Source organism: Plectropomus leopardus, chromosome 19 (assembly GCF_008729295.1).
Source record: "Plectropomus leopardus isolate mb chromosome 19, YSFRI_Pleo_2.0, whole genome shotgun sequence".
Lineage (NCBI taxonomy): Eukaryota > Metazoa > Chordata > Actinopteri > Perciformes > Serranidae > Plectropomus > Plectropomus leopardus.
In genome coordinates, this window is record NC_056481.1 from 24,775,832 (window position 1) to 24,802,283 (window position 26,452).

General features: G+C 40.1%; 1 protein-coding gene across 1 annotated transcript in view; it reads left to right on the forward strand.

Annotated features, from left to right (window-relative positions):
- LOC121958527 (dynein axonemal heavy chain 9-like) overlaps positions 1-26,452 on the forward strand; it is a 168,262-nt gene that overhangs the window by 96,361 nt on the left and 45,449 nt on the right. Inside the window, exons 45-55 of the mRNA XM_042507493.1 lie at positions 1,100-1,180; positions 2,568-2,747; positions 3,321-3,551; positions 4,891-5,085; positions 6,229-6,348; positions 9,969-10,157; positions 12,586-12,821; positions 12,914-13,036; positions 14,501-14,705; positions 22,191-22,355; positions 24,861-25,001. Of these exons, the coding sequence (XP_042363427.1) occupies positions 1,100-1,180; positions 2,568-2,747; positions 3,321-3,551; positions 4,891-5,085; positions 6,229-6,348; positions 9,969-10,157; positions 12,586-12,821; positions 12,914-13,036; positions 14,501-14,705; positions 22,191-22,355; positions 24,861-25,001 (1,866 nt within the window). The remainder of the gene's footprint in view (positions 1-1,099; positions 1,181-2,567; positions 2,748-3,320; positions 3,552-4,890; positions 5,086-6,228; positions 6,349-9,968; positions 10,158-12,585; positions 12,822-12,913; positions 13,037-14,500; positions 14,706-22,190; positions 22,356-24,860; positions 25,002-26,452) is intronic.

A 26,452-nucleotide genomic window follows, 5' to 3' on the forward strand; every position in this document is an offset into this window, starting at 1 on the left:
GGGCATCTCTATGCATTGCAGCTCTTTCCCATCTGCATTTCTCCAGGATTTGAGTTATTTTGTGTCTGTGAGTGGAAACGCAGGGTTGATTAGGGCAGACGGGGCTCAATTGTAACAATTTTTGGTTTTCATATAACTCAAACCTCTTGAAGTATTTAGACACAGTATCTTAGGTAGGTAACTTTCATTTGCATTCTACTTCTTGACAATCATTAGTTGTTTTTTCCCAGCAAAGTTAGAGTCACAGTATTGATTGACACATTATAAGTGAGATGTTATATCTGCACTGACATGCAGGGGTGATTGTAAAAGCGTATTTGGTATGGGAAGCATTTTATTAAATAAGACTTCTATATCTTTGTAACAATATATGTCTGAGGCCATTCTCATGTCAGCGAGCGTGCTAAATATCTTCTGGCAGAGAGAAATAAACTCATGCACTTCAGCACCTCTGCTGAAAAAAAAAATCCTCAGGGAAATACTGAGAGACTGATATAAACCTTCAGTCTGTGGTTTCAGAAAGTAGTTAGCCAAGCTCGGCTTAGACAGAAGAAGCAAGAAAACCGCTACTCTTTCCAGGGTTCAAAGATATACCTAACAAATCCTCTAATTTATGATTGTACAGTGAGAAAACTTATTCAAGTAATTTACAGTCAGGCACAGTCAACTCCTGTTGTTGTCTCAGTGAGGTTGCCAGGTAGGAGGAGGGAAGAAGATAAATACTTCTGCAATTTCCCTATAAACTTTTGCGTTCTCTTCAAACACCTCTGAGTTTTCCCAAGAAATGTTTTTACAGTAAGAAGCAGTTAGCCACCATGATAAAATGTGATCAAACCAGCCTGCTGCTTCCTTCTGAAGTAGTGTTATTATGCCCCTGAAAGATACATGAGCCCCCTTTCATGTTCTTTCTGTTATTTTATGTACATACTCCTGATGTTTGAATTAAGGGTAGATTGATTAGCCTACATGCAGAGAAACTTTTATTCTGCTTTAGAGAATAAATCTACAGTTCATTCATCCAGATCTCCAGTTTTAGTTGTAGCATCAGCCCACCACTTCCCTCCTGACCTCTTGCTCTCCCTGTCTCATCCTCTGATAGGTGGATGACCTCAAGGCCAAGCTGGCTGCTCAGGAAGTGGAACTCAAACAGAAGAACGAAGACGCTGACAAGCTGATCCAGGCAAGAACATGTGCAAATTCTTGGACACGCTGCGAGAAAAAATATCATTTTTCAATGTTGGTATTTTCTCACTTACTGTGATATCTACCCATGCAGATAGTTTGGGTTTTATCTCCCCAGGTACTGAGATATCTGTTGAGAATTCTGCAGTGAGCTGAATACAATGGGGGGAGTGGAATTTCACTTTTGCTGCTCCAAGAAATGAGAAATGTCTGAAAAAAGTCTTTGAGGAACAGTGTACCCTTTACTCTGGCAGAGTTTCTGCAGATCCATAAAAAGTCTTTTAATGCTTTGAAAAGACATGGGAAGTAGGATTTTATGAATTATTTTTTTCTGATGTTGTATTGTAAAATCCTCAAATAACTGATAACATTTATGCCTCTGGCATTATAGTCATGCAGATCAGGATAGTGGAACCATAGACACTTATATTTGGCTCCTGGCCAGGAGGCTCAGAGAAGAGGATCCGCTGTCTGCTAGCTAGCTGTCACTGCACCCATATGACATAGGGAAGTGAAAATTCAGTGATCCGCAATTTAACCCAGATTTTTCAGCATGCCTGAAACCAGAATAAGGCAGTGCATATAAGGCTTTGTGTATTTTATGCAAAAAAGTTCTTTCCAATGTTGGATGATGAGAATCAAGGCAGTGGAATCCCACATGCAGAGTAAGAGACACAAAAGTAATCAACACAGAAATGGCTTGACTTAGTTAATAAACCTGTTAATAATCGTTGGCTAAAATTATCATCCCTGTCACTGTGTATGTGACAGGTGCAGCAGCAGCATCATAAACACTGAATTGGTATTCGTCTTCTGCAAAAAAAAAAAAAAAAAAAAATTATAGCCGAATATTTAGAATAAACCTAAATGGAAAACCAAATACCTACCCAATTAATGAATACTAATGAATGAAGAGCCAAATATTTGGGTCCAGCCCCACAAAAAGTCATGTTTTGTGTCAAAATAACCACTTGGGCAAAACTGTTACTCCCCCCATTTGTCAGTTTGCATTTTTTCCTGTAATTTCAGTTATTGTCAGTAATTGTCCTTACATTTAATTCCAAGTGGCATTAAAAGTCTTAAATCCAACTTGCCTTTAGCTGTCGGAAACCTGTCTGGATAATCCACAAATAGATTCACCTGTAGGTTTCGGAATCTGCTCTCTGCAGCGTGGGCCTGTGATCTTTATCATCTTCTGTTATAAGTGGAAAGTTTTAGTTGCATATTAAGTGACTTGCAGTTTTACAATTTTCTCTTCTTTTCATTTCAAACTGAGCTCGAAATTACTTTTTTCGGGAGGTTTTATTTTTTGCATTGTTTCCATGCTGTGAAAAGCCACTGGCTGAACCACTAATACAGCAAGAAATCCTGTGTGCCGTTTACAGGTAGTCGGTATAGAAACTGAGAAGGTGTCCAAAGAGAAGGCAGTAGCTGATGAGGAGGAGCAAAAGGTGGCAGCCATTGCTGTGGTGGTCAGCGGCAAGCAGAGAGACTGCGAGGAGGACTTAGCTAAGGCTGAGCCGGCTCTACTTGCTGCTCAGGATGCCCTTAACACTCTCAATAAGGTCAGTTACTCTCATATCCCCCCCGCCGTGTCCTATTGATTTGCTCCATCATACTCTCCTCTCTTGGTTTTCTTCTTTTTAACAGGGGTTGTGTTTTTTTTTTCTTTGTTTGATTTGGTTTTCCCAGCTTCACTAGAATAACTTATGTCCACACAGGCCTTGAACTGTAGATAAGATTATTGAATCACAGGCTTTAGCTGGGTCTTTGCTAAAATAATGTCTTCTCTATGTTCTGCAGGCATTTTACTTCATTTTACTTCATCCTCGTATCCCGCGTAGGTTTATGAGCAGCCTCGGGGATTTTCAAAAACACCCTCTGTGTTTAAAAGGTGCTCTCTGTTCAAACAAGCAGAACAGACAGTTCAATCACTGCTCAGAGCTCTCTAAAGATGCTCTAATTAGAATTCTCTGTTGTCTTCTCAAAGTCAGCACAGGTTCTTCTTCCTTTAGTCTAATCCTCTCCTTTTTTCCCTCTCCTTTCCCCCAGCAGACAGCAGAGATATGTACTTGTTCAAACTCAATTAAATCATAGCTCTTTCATTTTTCCCATCCATAACTCCCTCTGTACTTCAGAACAACCTGACAGAGCTGAAGTCGTTCGGCTCTCCAGTGGCAGCGGTGACCAACGTCACAGCGGCAGTCATGGTCCTGACAGCGACTGGCGGCAAAGTCCCAAAGGATCGCAGCTGGAAGGCAGCAAAGGTGATGATGGCCAAAGTGGACGCCTTCCTGGACTCTCTGATAAACTTCAACAAGGAGAACATCCCAGAGGCTTGCCTTAAAGCTATTCAGCCTTACCTGCAGGTGAGCGTCCCAATTAGCCCTCATCCATTAAAGTCCGTGCAAACAGCGCAGTGTGCAATGCCTTCCGCTTGGCAAGTTCAGCTAATAAGTCATACACTTAACAGGGGCGTGACTACCATGACAGTGGCACATTATGGCTGTCAAGCGTCCAAATGACAGCCAGAGAAAAATCAACCAGTTAATTTAGCGTTACAAATTTAACAGCCTCCCTGATTATGAAGTTCAGTGGAGCAGATGCTAGGTATGTCGGTGCAGCGGATAAGGCCAAAATTCACTCTGTACCCTCGCTGGTTCAGTTCCAGACTGTTAATGGAACATGATTTTACACATCCTCTAAAAGACCTTTAATATTCAGTAATGGTTGTCATAAACAAATGTTTATCACACTACAAGAAAGGGTATTCAGCTACTTTTTAATCTTTTTATCACACTCACTGTAATTTAAGTGTTGGGCAAGCTACTTAGAAACTAGTGAGCTGAGCTATCAGTTACTCTACATTAAATGCTTTTTTTACATTAAACCAACTTCATTCCAAAGTCAGTCAAACAGATAGGTGGGAAAAAATGTTGAGTTCAGTTTTTTATAGAACAAAAATGGACAAGCTGCTCTTTCTTCTTTCTCACTAGGGATGCACAATATTGAATTTTTTGCTGATATATATACACGATATAAAGCCGATAAAAAAACAACCCATTTGGCCGATATTGATATTGATATACCCATTTTTATCCCTGCCTAATTTTAGTGGTCATCAGGTCTCTTCTGTAGTGGAATTAACATCTTGTTATACATACTGTATGCATCATTCATTTATTGTGCAAAATAAGAAAAGTACTTCAACTTGATATTTTGTACCTGTTCACTTTGTCAACAAAAAAAATAGTTTGTGATATTGGCACAAATTAGCATGTTGGTCATTTCCAATATTTAATTTGCGTGCCGATACTATCATATATCGCCCCCTATCGATACTATCCTTAACTCTTACCTCTCTAAAACTGATTTGGCAACAAAACAACTTTTCCCTCACATAATAACAAAAAGCAGGTTTCTACTCTGCGTATGCTAACTTCTATTTAGTTACTGTATATAATTCAGCTTTTGGGGGAATTTAGGGGTAGAAGGAAGTAACGCACCTGATGAATGGTGACCCTGCTCTCGTCCCATCGGCTAACACAGCTAGGGTCTCTAAATATTTGGCCCTCCATGAAACTTCAGTTGCGTAATTATTTTTAGAACACAAAACAGATTCTGGTCTTTCTCAATCACTTCAATTTAGATCATGTTTTGCCCAGGTTGCAGGTTTGATTAGTTTTCTCTTTTGTTTATCTTTTCCAGGATCCAGAGTTCCAGCCAGATCTGGTAGCTTCCAAGTCAAATGCAGCGGCCGGCCTGTGCTCCTGGGTTTTAAACATCGTCAAGTTCTACGAGGTTTACTGCGAAGTCGAGCCCAAGCGTCAGGCTCTGAGTAAGGCCAACGCTGAGCTGGCTGCTGCACAGGAGAAGCTCAGTGCCATCAAGAGCAAGATCAATGTAAGCTTTCACATTGGACTGAGGATACAGGAAATGAAAAGTTTATTTGCTACATGCCAAGTATCTCTTCCAAAAGAAGGAAATTTCAATATCTAAAATCCTGAGGATACAATATATGAAATTGTATTACAATTTTATTAAAGAGAGGACTTACTGTTCTTTGAAGTCCTGTTTTTGTTTTCTAGACATTTCTCCACTGACACAAACACTAAAGAGCTTCTTGAAACTTAAGTTGGTGGGCCGACTTTTGTGCAAAACAAAATGTGGGCTGAAAAATGACTTGTGAAAAACAGAAATCTCATCACTGAGCTGCAAAAGGTTTCTGAGGCATCAACAACTCGATTAAACCCAGAAGATATGCAGCACTATAAGAATTTGATGCCGCCAAAATAAAATCAAAACAACCAGAGGCTGTAAGCCGAGGCAAAAAAAATCAGGATATGAAGTATTTTATCAAAGCTTGAGTGACAGTTGACACATGAGCTCTGCCAGTAGTGATATACCACCAGCATTTCATCAATACAAAGCTGGTGTAAGTGCCATTAAAGGCTTTTACTGTTCATTAATCTAAAACCAAATCCATCAACCTAAAAACCCCTATTGATAAAAGCAGCTGTAAATAATTGTTTCTCAGTGGCGTTTGACATTCAGCACATCAGAGCGTCTGAGAGCCCCAGCAGAGCGCGCTGCTCGGGACGCTGCGTCGGCTGCTTACATCAAACCCTGTAGAGTGACGAGTCTTAATAAGATCCAGCATGACTTCTCTCTGTCATTTTTCAGCCCTTAGTCAGATCGCCCGGAGAGCAGGTTCGGAGCCAAGGGGAATTAGCAATCCTCAAACTAATCTACTGAACCTGTGTGCCTCTCCACCGATTAATCCTGTTTGTCCTTGTGCTAATTGCTTCCATATGCCAAATAAATCCATAGCGGAGGGAATGATAAGTTTTACCCAACTTTTCTCACACTCCCGACTTTCTTTCACAGGCAGACTTGAGCTATCTTTGTCTTTGAAGATTCTTTATGACCACACTGTATTTTAACAAGTGCCAATTTGTCTCCATCCCTGTGTGTGTGTGTGTGTGTGTGTGTGTGTGTGTGTGTGTGTGCGTGCGCATGCGCATGCGTGCATGTGCGGCCTATCAGCACCTTAATGAGAACCTGGCCAAGCTGACAGCCAAGTTTGAGAAAGCCACTGCAGACAAGTTGAAGTGCCAACAGGAAGCAGAGTCAACCGCGCGCACCATTTCTCTGGCCAACCGCCTGGTGAGGAGGGCAACAGCGGGGTCACACAGAGCATCAACGTCCCACTAATACACACACACACACAAACACACAAACAAACTCTCTTGGCCATCTGTCCCACTTGCCCCTTCCCTCACATAGATACAGATGGGTACAAATTGGTATACCCACAAGCTATTTTTAGTTCTGCCTTTTAGTGTGTTTCTCAATTTCTTAAATGCACATACCAGTACATATTTATTTAGTATGTGTGAACATGTATATGAATGCATTATTTTGAAGAGATATGAACAAATAATGCATTCAGATCGAGTTCTTACTGTATTATTTGTCTTCAGTTGTCTGAAAATGTAACACAGCTTCTTCTCTGTCAGCTCCAAACATACAGATACATGATGCAGTATGCATCTGCAATGGTCAACTGAACCCACAATTTACTGGTAGTGTCCACAGAGAACAGCTCTCCAAAAATGTCCCTAGAAGTCATAGAAAAAAAGCTTAAAAAAAGCTTAGTCTATTAGATTCAGAAGTTTTCCTCAGTACCAGAGTAATCCAGGTGGTGATACAGTAGATTGACTCACAGTGACATTGCGCTAACAACAAAAGTCACTTACAGGTAGACAACTGGCTACTGTTTTCAATTGCGTAGTTATATGAATTCGGCAAACCTGTTCATTTCTGTTCATTGTTGTTAATTTCTGTCGTCATTTTAAGTCGTAACTGTAAAATCTAAAGATACAAAGTTAAACACGGTGGTCCAATCTATCTGCCATTTCTGTTTTATTTTGAACTGTGTTGCCTCACTATCATCTTTGATGAACCAAATCTACTGTACTGCTGTGGATGGGGCTGCGGCAAAACATACTCTGGCCACTTAAAAAAGCCTACTTTTAGCCTACACAATAGCTGATCTGAGCTGACTTGTAGATCAACAACTTATACTGCATTAGTTGTGTGAGAGTTTGTAAAGATACATTTTAATGTAGTTTTGCTGATGTTAAAGGTGGACACCTATGACTTAAATTAATCAAGAGTAGGATACTTATTTACCATGGGGACGTGTCAGAAAAGCAAAGTTTTCTTCCCAAATTTAATGCAACACAGGGTGAGTAACTGAAATACAAATGATCATTTGGGGGCGAAAAGTATTTCTTTAATGTCGGTACATGGTTTAATATTATTTTAAACATGTTATTTTGGGGTGACCTCGAGCTCACTGGGTAGAGTCTGCACCCCATGTGCCTAAGGCTTCTGCAGCCGCCTGGGTTCGAGTCTGGCCTGTGGCTCTGTGCTGTGTGTCATTCCCCTTTATCTCTCCCGCCTTTCCTGTCTGTGTCACAATGTTCTATAAATAAAGGGAAATGCCCCCCCCAAAACTAATCTTTTAAAAAACAACAAAAAAACATATTTTTAGAGCAATTTCTCTTATTATACAGACATATACGAGAAGTTTAAATTACAGCAAACAGTTGAAACTATTGCTATGAAGCAGTATACATGATTTCTAACAACATCCAGTATGAATCTGGGTAGAGAATTAATGCACATTTTTTGCGCAATAGAAACAGATGGTAAGTGTTGTTGCTTTGTATGCGCCCTGCATCCCTGACACATTCAAATCTGAAAGAAACCATAAACTGCCACATTGGGAAAAACAAGCCACATGAATAGTGGCTTTGCGTGACTCTTCGCGTGACACACGTTTCACTCTCAGTGGTTTCTGAGAGTGAAACCACTGAGAGTGAAACATGTGTTTTGGATGTTTTTATCAAACTGTCGGTGATGTGTCGGTGTTTCTGTAGTGGAGCTCTGCACAGATCTGACACCTGTCTGCCCGCCCACCTCCTCCCGTCCCCGGCTCTCTGAAGCTCAGTGTGGTGTTGGTGGAGCGGTATGGAGGCCCCTGGGGAGCCCTGATAAACAATAACCTGATATCTTTAGGTTCATGAAATGTTCCCAAATTCATGAATATGTAGGATATTACTACAGACATTCCTGTAATCTTATGTTGAAATGTCTGTTGTGTCAGCAGCTGCTGTATTCACTCAGGTCCATAATGATGAGTTACCATCTGGAGGACACGCCCTGTTGAAAAAATATTTTCCCTTGCTGCAACCATTTTCTATATCTGCACACATACCTAACGCAAGATCCAGTTTTGTTTGTAGTCTTAACAAGTGAAAGAAAAACTGTCCTCAGACAGAAAGAGAATAATTATATATAGAAAAATGTTGAACTCATACATTTATACAGTAGCTTATTTTAATTTATATGGATTATAACATAATATCACATTTGTTTTATTTATTTATATAGTTATGCATGTATTTATCCTTTATTTTAGGCAAGTTTGTCACATTGAGATCATAGATCACTTTTACAAGGGAGAGCTGCCCAAGAATAGCTGCAACACAGAGTCTTAATCAACAAACAAAATTCACATAAAATGAAAAATGTGACTAAATAGTCACAGTCTGGAGCTCTGCAAAAGCATTGCTTTTTGTGTCTGTCTGTGAGAGGAGGAGAGAAAAGGACAGTGTCTTGTGCTGAATCCCCATGTTCAGTATCGCTTTCCAACTCCTCAATGTTTGTTTTGGTAGCATGCATTGTTTAGATGCCCCCTCACACCAGCCACGCGGATGGATGCAAAGTGTTATCAGATGATGTAGACAAAATCAATGATATAGCATAATATGAAATGAGACGTTATTCTATCTTCAGACGATATAGTTTGTCATATCACACAGCCCCAATGTGAATGCATGTAACCATAATTAGAAGCAGATAACATCAAACACAAGTGTAACACTACAATTTGTCAAAAAAACAAACATTTTTTTGGAGACCCCACTCAATTTCCCTGAGACCTACTCAAGTGACCACCTGTGGGTCCCATGGACGCACTACATTAAAAACCTAAAAACATCACTGAGTAGCTTTTGCTTCACAGCTGTAATGCACAAACCTGTATTTATTCAGGCATAAACCCAAAATATATTTCTATCTGCTTGTTATGCAGCTGTCTCTCTTAGGTGCAGAGTACATATGTTTACACACATGCACACACACACTTGCACACACATATAAATCCCACCATCATCTGCCAGTGTGCAAATCTCCTGCTGACAGCAGCACAACAAAAGGATGAGTGTTGACAGTGTTAGTATGATAATCTGAATTATTCAGAGGAAGATTTCAAAGGGCCTGACAGGAGTAACAAAAGGACGAGAGGTTGTGCTCATTTGCTAGTCAGCCACAAATATCAATGCAAATGCAGTCAACTTGCTGGAGTGTACAGTGCCTCCGTGATGTATGCTGAGAAGTTACAGTCTGTATCTAAGTACGCAGCCTCTCAAGTTTGGAAGAGATAAGATATTAAGGTGAACTTTATTGATCCCCGAAGGGAAGTTGGATCATTGCTGCAGTAAAGAGTAGAGGTGTTGGTACACGAGCAGAGAGGTGATAAAGAATATGAAAACCTCATAAAAAAGGACTTGAAGGAAGCCTAGCATTGTTCTTCTGGAGATTTCCTGATGTTCATGAGGCTGTGCATGGATGAAGGCAGTACATTAATTTAGATTTCAATTTACAGGATGCCTGTGGGGAATATGCTATAGTAATGGTCTGTCTCTGCATTTCAGGTGGGGGGTCTGGCATCAGAGAACGTCCGCTGGGCAGAGGCTGTAGAAAACTTCAAGAAGCAGGAGAGAACTCTATTTGGAGACGTCCTCCTCATCACAGCCTTCATCTCCTACCTGGGATACTTCACCAAACGCTACAGGCTCCAGCTTATGGACAACACATGGAGGCCTTATCTCAGTCAGCTGAAGGTGGGTTGCTCTGAAGAATTCAATTTGGTTCAATTAATTTTTTGTCCAAGAGGGCAATTTGAGTTTGTAGCAAGTGTAAAAACATAATAAAAACACATAAAGTACAAACAGTGTGATGCAAAAACATACACAAGTCGTCATTAATCTGTACTACCATTACTCCACAGGGTTTATAATAATTTAGTGGACGTTAAAAATGACAAGAAGTATTTCACAGATATAAAAAACATAAAATCAGGCCATCTATGCATTAAAAAGATGGAAATACAGTAGAAATTTGTGCTACTTGACCAGAGAAAATGGAGAAAAAGGTCAGAGGCTATGGCTTTGCTCAGAAGGTAGAAAACCTACAACTAAGAGAGAGACCTCTGGAAATAGTGTGAAACAATAGTGGCTGGCAGGATCTCATGTCAGAGTTAAACGTTGAGCTAAAACATGGTTCTGAAAACATTTGAGGGAAGAAATATGCAACGCAGTAACAGATTCATGGTTTGTATTTGATCAGCGCCGCTTACTTTTACATTTAATTTGTGTTTTTCTTGCCGCCATTTTCATTTTGCAGGAAGCAGTATGACAGCCGCTTCCTGTTCACAATTCTCGCCATTAAATTAAGTTTCTGGAAACACTTTAGATGAGAAATAGGCAGTGCATTAACATCATCTTGATTTATATTTGATCAGCACTGCCTAGCTTTGCAATTTAAAGATTGGATTTTAGTTTTAGAGAGAAAAATAAAGAGGAGTTGGTTAGCTGTACACGCTTTGAGTACATGGTGGCAGGGGTGGCTGGAAATATTAAAATGTGTAAGTACAGCATGTAATTTGAGCTACAGCCCCAAGAGACAGTGATACACTGTCGAAATACCACTAAATGACGGAAGTTATGTCATTTGGCAGAGAGGGGGGGTAGCCTATAGCTTGGCACTGGGTAGATGGAGGGAAGTCTACCACAGTTCATCTACAACTACTACCCACATTGTTTTGATGCAAAGCTTGTTAAAAATCAGCAAAGTATCCCTAATAAGTTAGAGTTTGAGTTTTCCATTGATGGGTGATGGGTTATGGCTGACAGATACCATATGGAGCCCTCAAGAGCTATGATTTGTCAGACGTTTGTTTTTATGTCTCTGCAGTGGCGACAGCAAGGGCTTCATTTCGGTGGGTTATTATATCATTATACTTATGAAAGTAATAACTGAAACCTCAGAATGAACCACAATTATTATATGATAACTCCTTTACAAATTAGGATTTTAGGCAACTATTTTTTCATTTTTCATGCAATAAACACTTAATGGTTCCAGCTTCTTATATGTACTGTATGTATGAGGACTTGCTGCTTTTCCTTTAAAATATTTTTAGAATTTTGATTGATAAAATTTATTTAAACCTTTTTGCGTGCATACTTTCACTTTTAATACTTAACAGTCTGTCAATTTCACTACTGCAGATTTCTTAAAACCTTTTTTAAAGTCATATCTCAAGTCTTGTGCATGTGGCAGAGTTTTTGCACATGTCACAAAACCTGCCCTCATATCTCGTTTAGAGGGTGTTATCTGTGCTAATGGGTGACTAATAAACACGTGGGATTCAGCATAGATTACACTGGGTAAGAGCAGGTTTGGATGATTAGGATCATTTAGGACATCTGGAGCTGACTTCTCATGTTGCTGCATGAGGCCCATTGCTTCCAAATATTTCCATTCTTTTTCTTTCTGGTCCTCTGTCCACTTCTGCCCAGTTCCTCTCTTTTGTTGTGGATGTTTGTGTCCTGCAGGTTACTCCACTTTTTTTTCAGTGCTTCTTGGATAAACAAATCTCTTAGCAGTCTTAAAAGACATGAAAAAACAGAAATCAAACCTTTACAGTTATATTATGCAGGATTGTGAGTTACCGTTCGAAAACGCGCTTGCAAGCAAAAGTAAAAATCCACCCCGGGCCAGTCACTCTTCTCTTACATTCTTGTTTTTTCTGCACTGCGTCTTAGATGTCTGCTGATTACAGTCTGGCACTTGGTCACTACCTTTTTTTAAAGCCCCAACCTCATTTGAACATCCCAAACACAGAAAATAACAATAAAATAAGAAAATCCAGGTCGAGGGCGGACTCTGCAAATAAATACACCGCCAAACACAGAGGGTTGGTTTTAAGTGGCTGAGAGGATTTACCTCCGTATGAGTCTATCTGTTGTTTGTAAGGCAAACCCTGCACACATGCAAGTTTCGCTGCACAATAAATCAAAACCTACATGCACAATAACCACCTTAACTGCAAGTATGTATCAAGTATATTTCCAGCTTCATACTCATTTTTAACTGGAGAAAAGGTTCATTAGGAAACTGTACTGTATAACTCACAGCAGAAACTTGTTGCACTTTTGAGATTTAGCCGACTCAGAAGATACTGTCATCTGATATGTCATCTGTAAGGTCCCCATCCCAGTGACCCCTGACCTGGACCCTCTGACCATGCTGACTGATGACGCCGACATTGCGACGTGGCAGAATGAGGGGCTGCCTGCTGATAGGATGTCCACTGAAAACGCCACAATTCTCACTTCCTGCCAGCGTTGGCCCCTCATGGTGGACCCCCAGCTGCAGGGCATCAAGTGGATCAAAACCAAATACGGTGAAAACCTACGCGTCATCCGCATCGGTCAGAGAGGGTAAGAGGCTTTATGATGAAATGGGCTTGTGGTCTTTTTATTTGTTTGTTTTTTAAAGATTTTGACAGAAGGGTGCTGTTTTGTCCTGACAGGTATTTAGATGCCATAGAGAGAGCGCTGGCAGCAGGTGATGTGGTTCTGATAGAGAACTTGGAGGAAACATTGGATCCTGTTCTTGGACCTCTGCTGGGCAGAGAAACCATTAAGAAGGGCAGGTAAAGACTTTTTACACATTTTCTTAAGTTAGGACTGTTGTGGAGCTGTTCACACCGTTATTTGATAGCCATCAGAGAGAGCCAACTATGGAAGACTGTAAGAATTGAAGGTGGCATTGAATCCTCACCAACTGATCAGTTTCTGGTTTAAATCATTCAATTTATACAGTTGAACTCTAATCAGCAGTATGTATATTGCATGTCCACAAAGGCCACAGCCCTGTGGTTTCATTTTCTGTAATATAATCTTTTCTTTTAATTCTGCTTTTCATTAAAAGCATGAACCTAAACCATGACAAATAAGACTTACATGTACATATGATGACAGATGACAAGATGGTTAAAGTATATTAAAGAGCAAATTATTTATAAAATGGAAAGAAAAATGAAGTAAAAATAGATAAATAAATAAATAAATAATGATAAGTTTTGAAGAAAAACCACTTAATGAATAAACAAGATTCATTCACACAACAGGGTCCCAGCAACTACATATATCCCTGTGACCCCGCCCCACATTAATTAGTGACACTAGATTATTGTACTGGGCATAAGAAAGAGGTTTTTTTTATTATTATTAATTATCTTTTTATGAATGCAGCAAAATTCATGACAAAGACATGAGGCATAATTAGTATTGCTGTGAATAAAGGGATGCCTCACTGATTTTTAACTAACTTTGTATCAAAACAATGTGGGTAGCATGTGTATGTGCTTTACCAAATGACTTATTTTTTATCATTAAGCAGTGTTTTGCTGACTCTTGGGGCTGTTGCTCGAACTAAAGGCTGTACTTCTGCATTTTCTTATTGCCGGCCAACCTCTGCCACCAACACAGACTCAAAGACTATACAGCTGATTCAGAGACACACCTGCCCTTCTCTGTCTCTCAAACTCAGACCAAACTCCAATCAAACGGTAAAACTAGGCAGTGCTTATTGAATATAAATCAAGATTAGGTCACTGCACTGCATATTTCTTGCAAAAAATGTTTTCACAATCAGATTTTATCGCCTTGTTTCACCGTAATGGCGAGAGCTTGTAAACAGGATGTGGACGCCACACTGCTATCTGCACAGTAAAAACGCTGTCCAAAAAAACTTAAATCAGACAGTAAAGCTAGGCAGCGCTTATCAAATACAAACCAAAATTCTGTTACTGAGTTTAATATTTCTCTCCTCAAATGTTTTCCGAAACATGTTTTAGCTCACTGTTTAACTGAAATACAAAATCTGGCCAGCCTCCATTGTCTCTCCCTTATATCTGTTGTCTCTGGTCACATAGTACTAATTTCAAACTGCATAGACAGCCAAGTTTTATATCAGGGCCTTCTTTAAATCAGTGAAATACTTGAATGAATCCCTGTAGCTCGTGTTTGCTTTGGTCTTGCCATTTTAGAATCTTTGCTTCCTTTTAGCGACTCTCAACAATCAGAAAATGTGCATCCCTTGTTTATCTTAACAGGTATATAAAGATCGGAGACAAGGAGTGCGAGTACAACCCCAGTTTCCGCCTCATCCTGCACACCAAGCTGGCCAGCCCTCATTACCAGCCGGAGCTGCAGGCCCAGTGCACCTTGATCAATTTCACAGTGACCAGAGACGGTCTGGAGGACCAGCTGCTGGCCGCAGTGGTCAGCATGGAGAGACCTGACCTGGAACAGCTGAAGGTGAGGAAGTCAAAGTGTCATTGGAGGCAGAGAGATACACTCCCTGATTCTGCTATTTAACAACAATGAGCAATTTTTTTGAGATCTCTTTTTATCTGACATATCGCAGGAATGTAAAAGTGAACCTGTGCAGACATGAAAGCAGAATCTGTCATACTCTTCAGGTGCTATCAGAGAACAAAACAAGCGTTCCACGTTGGACTCATTTGAGCTGAGCTCCTAACATCTTTTCTGAGCAGGTGTAATTAAAAGGAACAGGCAGAGGAGTCAGGGGCCTCTAGAAGCCGGGCGTAGCACTCTCGCTCGTCATTACCCATCTTTACGTCTGCTAGAAAACATCGTCTGTCTTAAACATCACAAGAGGCTGCAGGTCCGGGCTCTTTGATTCCAAAACAATCAGCTGGTGCCTTTGATTAACGGCAAACTAAGTGGATGTGTGATAATTATGGGGCTTTGGGTCCCTTGCTTAGGGAGACTGGGACACTGCAAAGCTCTCTGTGTAAGTGTGTCTATGCGTGTGTGCCAGAGTGTGTCACTGTGTGTGTGGGTGCCTATGTGCTCTCGTGGCATGTGCATTTAGAACATGGAGGTGCAGTATTATTATTGGAAACATTAATCATATTTTCACAGTTTCTAAAGTTTTTTTGAAATTCCATTGAACACATTTTTTCTTGAGGAGTTGTTGGAATGAGAAGTTGCCTGTGGGGTTTTTTACCTCTAATAGTTCTTTGGAGCTGTTTTCTGTGAGGTTGGCACATAGACTGTATACAATAATGGACATTGGCACCATGACTTCACTTTTTGGTTTGTGGATTCCTGTTTTGAGTTTGGCATTTTGAACATGGCCTCTTGGATTTTTTGGAGCCGCAAGTGACCATATTTGGAGGGCAGAACTCAATGATAGCTTTGTAAACACATTGCGTTTACAGTTATGGTTAACTGTGATAATGCTAAGTTTCACCAGTGAAAAACAGGTTTAAAACACTTAAAACAGAAAGGTACATACCACAAAAAGTGCAGTCCAATTTCGTAGAGGGTCTTTTACTATAACCAAAAGCTTTTTTTCAGGCAACCAAATATTGCATACATATGCAGGTGATGCAATACACATTCCAGCCAGTGGTTTTACTCTATCTAAAGGTGGAGGAACACAGTAATATGCCAATAAAGACTGTATAGAAGGGGTCTGTTAGCTAGTTAACAAGGATGTAAACAATACCTGATTTAAAATACTTTAAAAATCGGCTTTGCAAAAGTTTTAAAGAATGACAATTTGTTTTGGGTACTATTGCATGAATGTGAATGCAACTATTTTTAGTTTACAAAAAATCTTCACAGCCAAGACCCTTGTATGGAATTCTGCTGGAGAGATGAACAGCATTTCCCCAAAAGATATTCCTTTATTTGGTGTTTTATAGATAGTGGAGGGGAGCACTGTCTGACATGTTTTTGCAAAGTCTCCCATACTGTAGGTGTTGAGTTGGGTTGAGATGTGGTAACTGATGGCCATAGCATATGCATCATATCATTGTCATACTCATCAAAGCATTCAGAGAGCCTTTGTGCATTTCATGGGAATATCTGCCTTTGTTTTCGTCTCATTTATTCATGATTTTGCTTTAATTTGCCAACCATTGTATTTTACAAAGAAACTTTATCTGACAGATAATAATTTATCTACTTGATCACTTGGGGGCAGCGCAACAACCTGAAAACACAACATGTACAAATTCAATACCCCCTCTACTATTTAGCTCTTATCCCCTTCAGTTGTATCTGAAACTCTGAAAACAATATTTGTTTCTCTAGCTGCTAAATGAGACTATGTTAACCAGCTAGGCACCAACTGTGTCTGTCTGTTGTTGCTGAGCAGGAAGTGTACAGTGGCTCCATCAGTTTTTACTGAAAAAAAGGGCAATTTTGATGAGCACTAAGCTTATTGAGACTGAACTTAAATAGTAAAGTGTGTTTATTCCGAAAATTACAATATTCTAAATGTGATTCAGGTCATGAAATATTCTTTTTGGATATTCCACATTAAGCCATTATCTAAATGTAGCAAGATATGTGGGAAAGGCAGATATTATCCTGGTTTTAGGAGCATTCATGGAACATGTATACAACACATTTGGAATATGCATCTCAATTGGTGTGTTTTGTTTGTTTATGATGAGTTCTGTGCGTTGTCATAGATATGTTGTGCACCAGCCAATTAGCCAACAGTTTGTAAGGCGTTTAAGGAGAAGAGATGCCCAAATGAAAAGCCAGTGTCCAGTAGTGGTGGGGGGAATATTAGATTCTTAGATGCATTGCAATGCGGACGTGGATGATTCTGAATTGATTCACAAATGTCAAAATCAATTTTTTATGAAATGTTGATGGAACAAAAAAGGCGGAATGCAGAAGTCAGAACTGAAGCACCTCTATGGAGTGCACACAGCAGAAACACCTTCCCTACAACTATGAGAAGCATGCTGTGAAGATGGTTGAACGCGAAATTCGACCGGCAGCCTGTCAATTAAAAGTGAGTGTATAGAACCACATCTGCAGTGACTCTCACGTTCTTAAGAGATCGAAACAAAATCTCACACAAAAACACTGCCACAGCAGAAGTCTTGAACAACTTTGTAATTAAGTGAACAAACTTGACTCCAGAATATTGCGTTGACAGCTGTGTGGTGTGTGCTTTCAGCATTTCATTATCGCAGATCAAACAGCTGATTACCCGACAACGCTGCGCGGTTAGAGTGAGACAGACAGACAGAGCAGAGCTTCTCCTCACAGCAACGAAGTGTCTGAATAAACAAACATCAGAATATTCAGTGGAAAGTGACTCCTTTAGACTTATAAAGACTATTTTGTTTTAGTTTCAGGTTTAATTAGACTTTGGATGAATTATTTAGAAACATTAGGACGCATCGCTCCGTGTCTCCAGCCGCGCGTGCTGAACTCTCATTATTATTACCAGGGGCAGATGTAATGTTTTTGGGGCCTGGGCCACAAGCACATGACCTTAATTTCACTCTTTCTCTCACTGGGACTGTTGGCAGGCTGTTGGCAGCTATAGGAGAAGTAGGCCTACTCAAAAAAATGTTTACCAATTCAAATGATTACTAGCACAGAGCTTTTAATTTTTATATAGGCTAATACTTGATAGTTTAATAAGTTACAATGCATCATATGTTTACACACACACTATGGTCAAATGAAACCGTGTCAGTGAACTATGAGGACAAAATGTTCAATTAATTATGATATTGATTTTAGGTATAATCGCCAAGCCCTAATTCAAGTTGTGACATACTAAGCTAAAATATTTTGGGACCACAACAAACATGAGAAACCATATAACACATTTCCACCCTAACGAGGAGGAAAAACAGCCAGCTATACTTGTTGCTGCCAACCAGAGAACCATCGAGAGAATGATAAAGCTTGACTCGACACATCTCTCCCATTTGTTTATTAATAAAAGATAATGGAAGTAAATCCATCTGTTTAGTGTTTAATTTAATTATGGGTCATTACAAATACACTGAGAAAAAAAGAAATCACGTATAGAAAAAAATTACGCATAAAAACATAATTGAATAAAACAATTGATCACAAAAAAGCATCGAGATTATCAAGCTGCATCGATAATTGTTTTATCAGCAAATTGTAGCCTTCTGAATCGTAATTGAATCAAATCGTGAGGTGGTCAGAGATTCCCATCCCCACACCAGTATAAGGGACAAAATGTCTAACTGGGACTAGGCTTTAACTTGAAGTTTTACGGTATGTTCTGGATTGCTTTTCAGCATAGTGGCTTTCGTCTCCACAGACTGAGGGTATTATGGGAAACATTATTTATTAACAGTGCTGCTGCTGCTAAACAAAAGTGACTTACTGTCTTGATTGTAATTTCTTAATGAATATAAAACTATGTTGCACACATCATTTTATATGGTGATTATTTCTGTTTAACCTTGATGTCCATAACTTTTCATGTTATCACCTGTTTTACTCATTTATTTAGTCAAACATTTTTCCTGTTCAAATGCATTACTTATTGTGCAAGACCCACCATACAAATAGCTTTAAATAGAAAATCCAAAAGCTTTCATGAACTGTTCGTTTGAAGTATTAACACCATGAATGATGATTGAAAATATCAAAAGATTAAGTATTTATAATTGAATGTCTTGGATTGTTACACTGCAGCATCTATGATGAATCACCCCTGAAGGCAATAATCCATTAATCCTAAATCAAAAAATCAAATGAACCTTTAAACACTAACAATTCGGCATTGTATGGCAGTCACCCTGGATACTGTGCCTGTGACACTCTTCCATTTATCATCAGGCTCCAGGAATTGTGTAATTATGTCTCTCGATACTATCCTCAAGGGAGTTTCATCCTTTTTTTTATCACTTTGGCGGACTCATTTATGTTCACACATCCACCTCTCCAAAAATCAAAGGAGAGGCAGATAAGAGATGCTTTAAGGAGCATTTTTCTCTTCATGAAAGTCCCTGTCTTTGTTGCGTTGACTCTTGACTGTGAGGAGCTGTTTGTTTCACTCTGCTGATGAGCTGTCAGCAGCTGTAGCTTTAACTGGTCACTCTTTGTCTCGGTACACTGTGTACTGTACAGCAGGTCCACAGTATAGAGTGAATGTAAATGTTCGTAATTAAGCAAAAATTCACTTGATCAAAGCTTCGGCGCCTAATGATGCCTCGCGCTCGTCTCATCGACAATCTGTGCTTTTCATGTCAGCTGTTTGAAAGGGATTAGCCGGTGGCTCTACTGTACCACAGCAATTAGACAACACATTGACACACTTCCACCGTTCTTAAATGCAGCTCTTGTTAGCAGAAGGGAAAAGGAGAGTTAGAAATCCCTCTCAGTTCATCTGGCTGATGGCGGTGTCTCAGAGATCACAATGCAGGATAATGTGGGCACTCTGTTAACGGGTCAAGCAGATTTACTACACAATCCCATTTGCATTTTGATGGTTTTTCCGGAGGTGTTCTTGTTTGCCTGTGTAGGCAGCGCTTTATTCGGACCTGTAGGCTTTCATCCACGGACAAATCAGTTTTTCTTTTAATAAATGGAGAGTTATTTCAAGCCTTATGTCCCCTCAGCAAAATCCAATGGAGGAGTGAAATGTGATTTAATGAAGCTTGTTTAATTAGCATTTCACTGAGATCGGAGGGTGAGAAAAAAACAAGATCTGGAACTCACTTATCATTTTAATTAACACTGAAAGTTGAAGGTGGGTGGTGGTGGCGATGATGAGAGGGGGGAGCGCCGTGTACACTCCAAGCACCTTCCCATTGAAACACAGGCCTGCAGAATGAAGTGCTGAATGGCTTTTTTGTTGCCAGTAAACAGCCCGAGCTGATAACAATCATCCCACTGATAGCGACTGATACCTGTTTATATTCATTGAGTGACTCGGCGCCATTATACCTTTAATGAGGTTAGCGCTGGCGCTCAGCTGTAAGAAGACTACCGGGTGAAAGAGCTCTCATTTAGCCGAGCCAAAGACGGGCTAAGGAGCTTAAAATGTCAAGTTGCCTTTTTAAAGGGAGCACGGGGGGATCAGTCTACAACCTTTTACCACAATAACTCCCTCCTCCGGCCCTTGTGCACGGTCTTGTGTGTGCTTGCTCCGGCACAGTCCTTATCCAAACCTTGCGCGTTAATGAGACCTAAAATGCTCCACTTCCCAAATTACCTTAACAGGGCTGCTCCATGGCATTCAGTAATCATTTGCCCAAAAAAAAAATGATAGATGTAATATCTCATTTTAATCCCAATTAGAGTGTTCTGCTGACTGGTTAATTGTTTGTTTTTCCCAAGCAAGGGTAATTACAACTACAATGTGCCAGAGGAAAGCTAATCGTTAAAAACTGACTCATTACTGGGTCCAGTTGGGAATGTTTTTGTGCGGATAGCTTTCTCCCCTCAGGAGCACTGAGTCCGGGCAATGTAGAAGGTCACAGTTGACTCACACAGGCAAATGTTTAAATGTCCACCACTCAAAGCCATTCTGTGATTTTTCCCCAAGCGCACACATATCAGGTCTTTTCTTTAAAATGCCACAAATCACATCATTTTTTTCCCTCCTGTGCAGTTTTGGCAGAGGAGAACTTTTCAACTACAGAGTGGGTAATAACGTCAAATTCAGAGCATGTAGGATTTAACAAGGCAGAGGCTCAATTAGTTTTAACAATGGTGTAAAATACTTCTCATCACCGCAATAGGAAATACTGTCATAAAGAGACCAATTAAGCAGTGTGATCTCTTAAACTATCTGCTCCCCTGGTGCGATCTGAGCTAAGTATGTCTTTTGTCATGGGAACATTATGCCACGGGGAGGAGGAACAGCTCCGCCCCCGCTCTCCCTGGTGCTTACACAGGGGAGGAAGCAGCGCCGCCTCAAACCTATTACCACCGTCTGTCGGGAGGATCACGTCACTCAAAAAAAAAAAAAACCTTGCCTGTTATCAGCCACCGACAACACCAGAGTGGGCAAATCTCACAACAGCCCACCCTCCCGTAATTACAACAATTCAAAGGTCACAGAGGCTTCTATTAAGGGAAACTTCAATAAAGCAAAGTCATTATCGAGCAGAAACGTGGAGCTGCAACAGACTGTAATGAAGGACAAAGCAGGATGAAGCAATAAAAAGAAGCAAGCGTGCCCCGTCGACTTTGTTCTCCCGATGCCTCGCAACGGCTGGCTTTGAAAAAAGTAAAAGTTTCTGTCAGATACTTTTGTTTTTTGTCAGACAGAACAAAGACTGAAAAAAAACTGAGTTCAAGTTTTATTAGAGGACGGGGTGCACTAATCCATATGATGAGGTGTGAATTAAAGCTACTATGAATGAGCTGTGTGTGTGTGTGTGTGTGTGTGTGTGTGTGTGTGTGTGTGTGTGTGTGTGTGTGTGTGTGTGTGTGTGTGTGTGTGCAGATTCTGTGTGTATCAGTTCATAATTGAGTACATAATGTCTTGTACAAGATGGTTCATAGGTGTGTGTGTTTGTTGCATGATGTGTTCATGTGTGTGTGTTTGTTGCATGATGTGTTCGTGTGTGTGTGTGTGTGTGTGTGTGTGTGTGTGTAGTTCACCATCAAAGCACCTTCCCCCCTTGCTGGAATCGACGGTCTCATCACATGGAGGGTTAGGTCGCTCTGCAGAGGTTTGATGTCGGCAACCAGACGGAAGCTGGCTAATCCAGCCCAGAGCGCTTCCCTTCATGGGTCCAGATAGCCAATGCAGAGCATATTGATTACCTCTGCCTTTGAGGTACCCTTCAGTATTCATGTCCTCATATTGACCCACACCTTGAACATCTCCCACCACCTCCGATTATGATGATAAGGCCAGAGAGGGAAACCTGACAACAAGCATGTATCTGAGAAATCCTCTGCTCTGACATGTGAAATCTATCAAATTGAATTTTTTTGTGTGTGTGTTTGTGTGTTCATTAGTCGGACCTGACAAAGCAGCAAAATGGATTCAAGATCACTCTGAAGACGCTGGAGGACAACCTGCTGTCCCGTTTGTCCTCGGCTTCAGGGAACTTCCTGGGTGACACAGAACTGGTGGAAAACCTGGAGACGACCAAACGCACCGCTGCTGAGATAGAAGAGAAGGTACTGTTCTTCTTTTCCTTTACACCTTTACCTTTAACTCTTAAGACGACAGCCTGCAGATTATGAAGTACATAAAGGGTATCTACAAAATACTTGCTGAGTACCTGTTAGGGATGGTGATCGAAACCCGTTTCTATGTAGGACCTGGTTCCGCTATTTTGAAAACCCTAAAACATTTGAGCTTATCGATACTGCTGACATCTCAAGTCAGGCCACACTGTTTGTCCAATTGTTGGTCTGCATACATCTAATGTGCATCAAATTAACCTAAATCCAGTACCTTTGACTGTTTTCAGGTTAAAAAACTCGTTTAACTCTCTCAGCTGCTGCTGCTGCACAGTCAGCACAGTCTTCAAGATCATCCACTCACAGCAGCAGTGGTAAGCACACCTAAACTTTGTAGCAAGTCCCTTCAGTTAAAAATAGCAATCCAATGTTGAATTTCAAGTTGTAATTGGCAGGGTAAGAGCTAGTAAGCTAAATAAACGAGGTTCCATTTCATTTCCACAAAATAATTGAATAATAGAATCGGTAGTGGTAGCGATAAAGAATCAGATTGTTAAGGAGTCTCAATAATAGTATCAGTATCAATAAAAAATAACCATCCCCATCCCTAGTACCTATACTGGAACAAACATATAAATACAGGAGCAGATACAAATACTTTAGGGCGTAAGGGGATACAACTTTGTGTTTAGGAGGGATGGGGTACAATAACAATGTTACAGAGTAACAAGATAAGAAAAATTGGGAAAATAAACCTGTTCCCATGTTGGGACCATTTATGCTGTAATTACAGTGTAGTGTTCCTTCTTTTTCCTTATTTATTTCAAAGGAAACAAATAACTGCACACTCACACAAAACATCATATGATTTCCTGAATTTATGGGGCTAGTGAAATCGGTTTAAACAATTTGTGCTTTGCAGCTGATTTCTCCTCCTCAACTGGTCAGTGTCACCCCCAAAAAGTTTTCAAGAGCGTGGCCATATGGGGACACTGTCAATGTGGTGGCACACTAAAGGCAAAATCCATAACTGAATTTCAGGAATTTTGTTATGCCTTTGTAGCGTATAGGCTAGTCAAAAACTATGTTGACAACTATGTTAGAATGAGAATAGTAATAGTTGGGAACATTTATTTTCAATCAGATTTTTGGAGATACCTAATGAGACACTGTGATATAATATGTGTATTCTTGCTATTTCAAACCACATTTCCAGCGGCTTTAAAAACAGCACATAAAGGCCAGTTGATTTTGATCATTTTCTGGGTGGGAGGGGGTCAGTGGTTGTATAAGGGTGGCTGTGCCCCCTCTCCTGACCTCATTTTGGCGCCGCAGAGAGGTGGTATTTTGTTTTGGGGGTTTTTATGGGGGGTTTTGTTTTGTTGTTGTTTATATTGTTCTGCATTTTGTATATTTTACATTTTTTTAGTACTAAAAAAAACAACTTATGCTTTTGGTTGTAGATTTTGTATATTCATCTCTATAAACATATGGAGGAAAAAAACATCAGTACTGAGACTTTGCTCCTGAAAACTCAAAATGTACATCCCCAGCAGGGATTTGCTCGCCGAGGCTCACTAGCATGATACTCTCTTGCGATCCCCATACCCAAAATGCATGTAGGCTCTTCTTTACATCCGACATATATCAAGTAATGGTATTCTGTGTGACAATGTCATTATTTGGAATATTTATGTGGCTATTGTAGTAGTTTTTTTTTCTCATGTGTGAAAGTCAAATTTACCATATTTTATGCTGAAGTTTGTCATGATTATTTTATTAAGTCAAACTGCCACACATTGTTTGCCTTCTTGTTATTTACCTATTGTAAGAGGACATACAGGCTAGTCTCCTGTCTGTGCCCTGTCCTTATTTAGTAAGTCATTTTAGAAAGCACTTTTACATTGTAAATGAATTCCAGGATCCCCCTTAATACAAATGTTTAACCCCTTATTCTCTGCACGTCTTCCCTTGTCTCTGCTTGCAGGTACCCAGTAAGTATTTCATTGGTAATCCACTTGTACAAAATATTTACACAGTAATTAGCAGACGTTAATCCCTTCTCTCTTCCTCTCTTGCTTTGTCTCTTTTTTTAGAGTAAATCAGATCCTGTCAGGTTATCTCTGCTGGGGGAGAATTACTTTCTGATACTTCAGAGCACTTGTGAGAAAGTACTGTATGATGATGTGAGAGTGTGCCTTCTGTCAGTGAGGAGATGAGCGCTGCCTTTGCAGATGTTCATTCTTAAACGTAATTGCGCAGGCATTTGCTTAAAAAAAAAACAAAAAAAAGGCACATAATTGTCGTGTTCCACGCAGTGAGAACATTTTGGCTGGAACCGTGAAATTGGAATAGCTCTGCTCTTCACTCAGGATGTTTTATTGGATGGTGCACAATTTCATCATTAGCTGATTGATGAACCCCTGAGTGTATCTGTGCAGATGTGTGCTGGTGTCTGTGTGTGTGATTCCGTTTGTGTTTGCGCTGTCTTTACTGTAGGTGAAAGAAGCCAAGGTGACAGAGGCCAAAATCAATGAGGCTCGGGAGCACTACCGACCAGCAGCAGCACGGGCTTCCTTATTGTACTTCATAATGAACGACCTCAATAAAATCCACCCCATGTACCAGTTCTCTCTCAAGGTAGCCTGACTATTGACATGCCATGTTTCCTCCTCGCCTCTCGGGCCCCCAGTGAGACCCCTCTTTACACTCACTTCTCTGTTCCTCCCCTCCTCCATCCATTTGCTCACCATGTTTTATGCTCTTTGCCCCGCTTTTATTGTGTTTGTGGCTCCCTAATGTGGTTATGTAGAGCATAATGTCTTTCATATTGTCAGCCAGCGAGCGCTGAGAGAAGGCAGTCTGAGATATGGTTTGCAATCACTCCCGACTCCGCAGGTAGCTGCCCTGGCCCAAGTTATTTCCCGACATAATCAAATGAAAACACATTCAGAGTGTGTATACCTTTGACCTTGAGAATGAAATGAAACACATTATAATGTGTTCTTCACACAGTGGTAGAACAAAGTGTGACAAAGTGTGACAGAAATGACACCAGAGCACAAGATAATGACAGTTCTATTTCCTTAGCAACGTTTCAATTTATCGTCAATCCAACTCCCACTTCACAGAATTACAGTAAAACAAGAGGTTGCACCTTTGATCAGTAGTGAGATGTGTTAAATTTATACCTGCACTGCTTGATTTCTGCTGTATTATCACAAGCTGAAGATGGTCAAGGTGAATTTCATGACATCATTTCAAGGGTGACTGAGCTCCACTTTCCCTGTTAACAGCCTGTTTAAAGAGAATCCTTGAACAAACTGCATAACTCAGACAGGAGACTGTTTGTGGGACTGAGTTAAGATAAACTACAGTGTGTGTTCATGGTAATGAAGGAACACATCACCCAGTGCAAGTAAGTGTGGCTCATTGATGTGTTGCTCTATGGTTTAGAAGATGAAGATATATCAGGCTTTGGTCTTTTCATTGTATTTATTTTCTTAAAATTTTATAATTTTTCTCAATATATCTCTTATATATATATATATATATATATATATATATATCCTTATTTGTTCTAATTTTCAGTTCATTTTCTTGGCAGCATTTCTTAATATCTTGTAATTTGTGTGACATCTCTTACCAAGTTGCGTGTTGCCTTTTCAAAAGAAGTCAAACCAATTTGCTCAAGTTTCAAAGGTTTAAATACTTGTGAAAGGCATCTGAATGTAACACAAGAAACTGATGTCGATCCAGGTTTAAAAGGGTTAACGACAGTAGTTATTGTGACAGGCCTACGTAATGGTTTATGCTCACAAACATAGATTTAAAACAAACTTCAGTTGATTACAGTGAAGGGCTTGCTGTAAACCGCCAAAAAAGCATTGATTAGCAAATCTGTAGAACGAACCACATCATCATCATGTCAGAGGTACACGACACTGACTTGATGATATTTGATTCATAATTAAAGCGCAACATGAGCCATATATCAGCTGAATTAATATTCTTTGATCATTGCTCTCTGTGTTATTGACTATGAGACTCCATATTCAACAACATAGTTACTTGTAACACTTTGAAGTCAG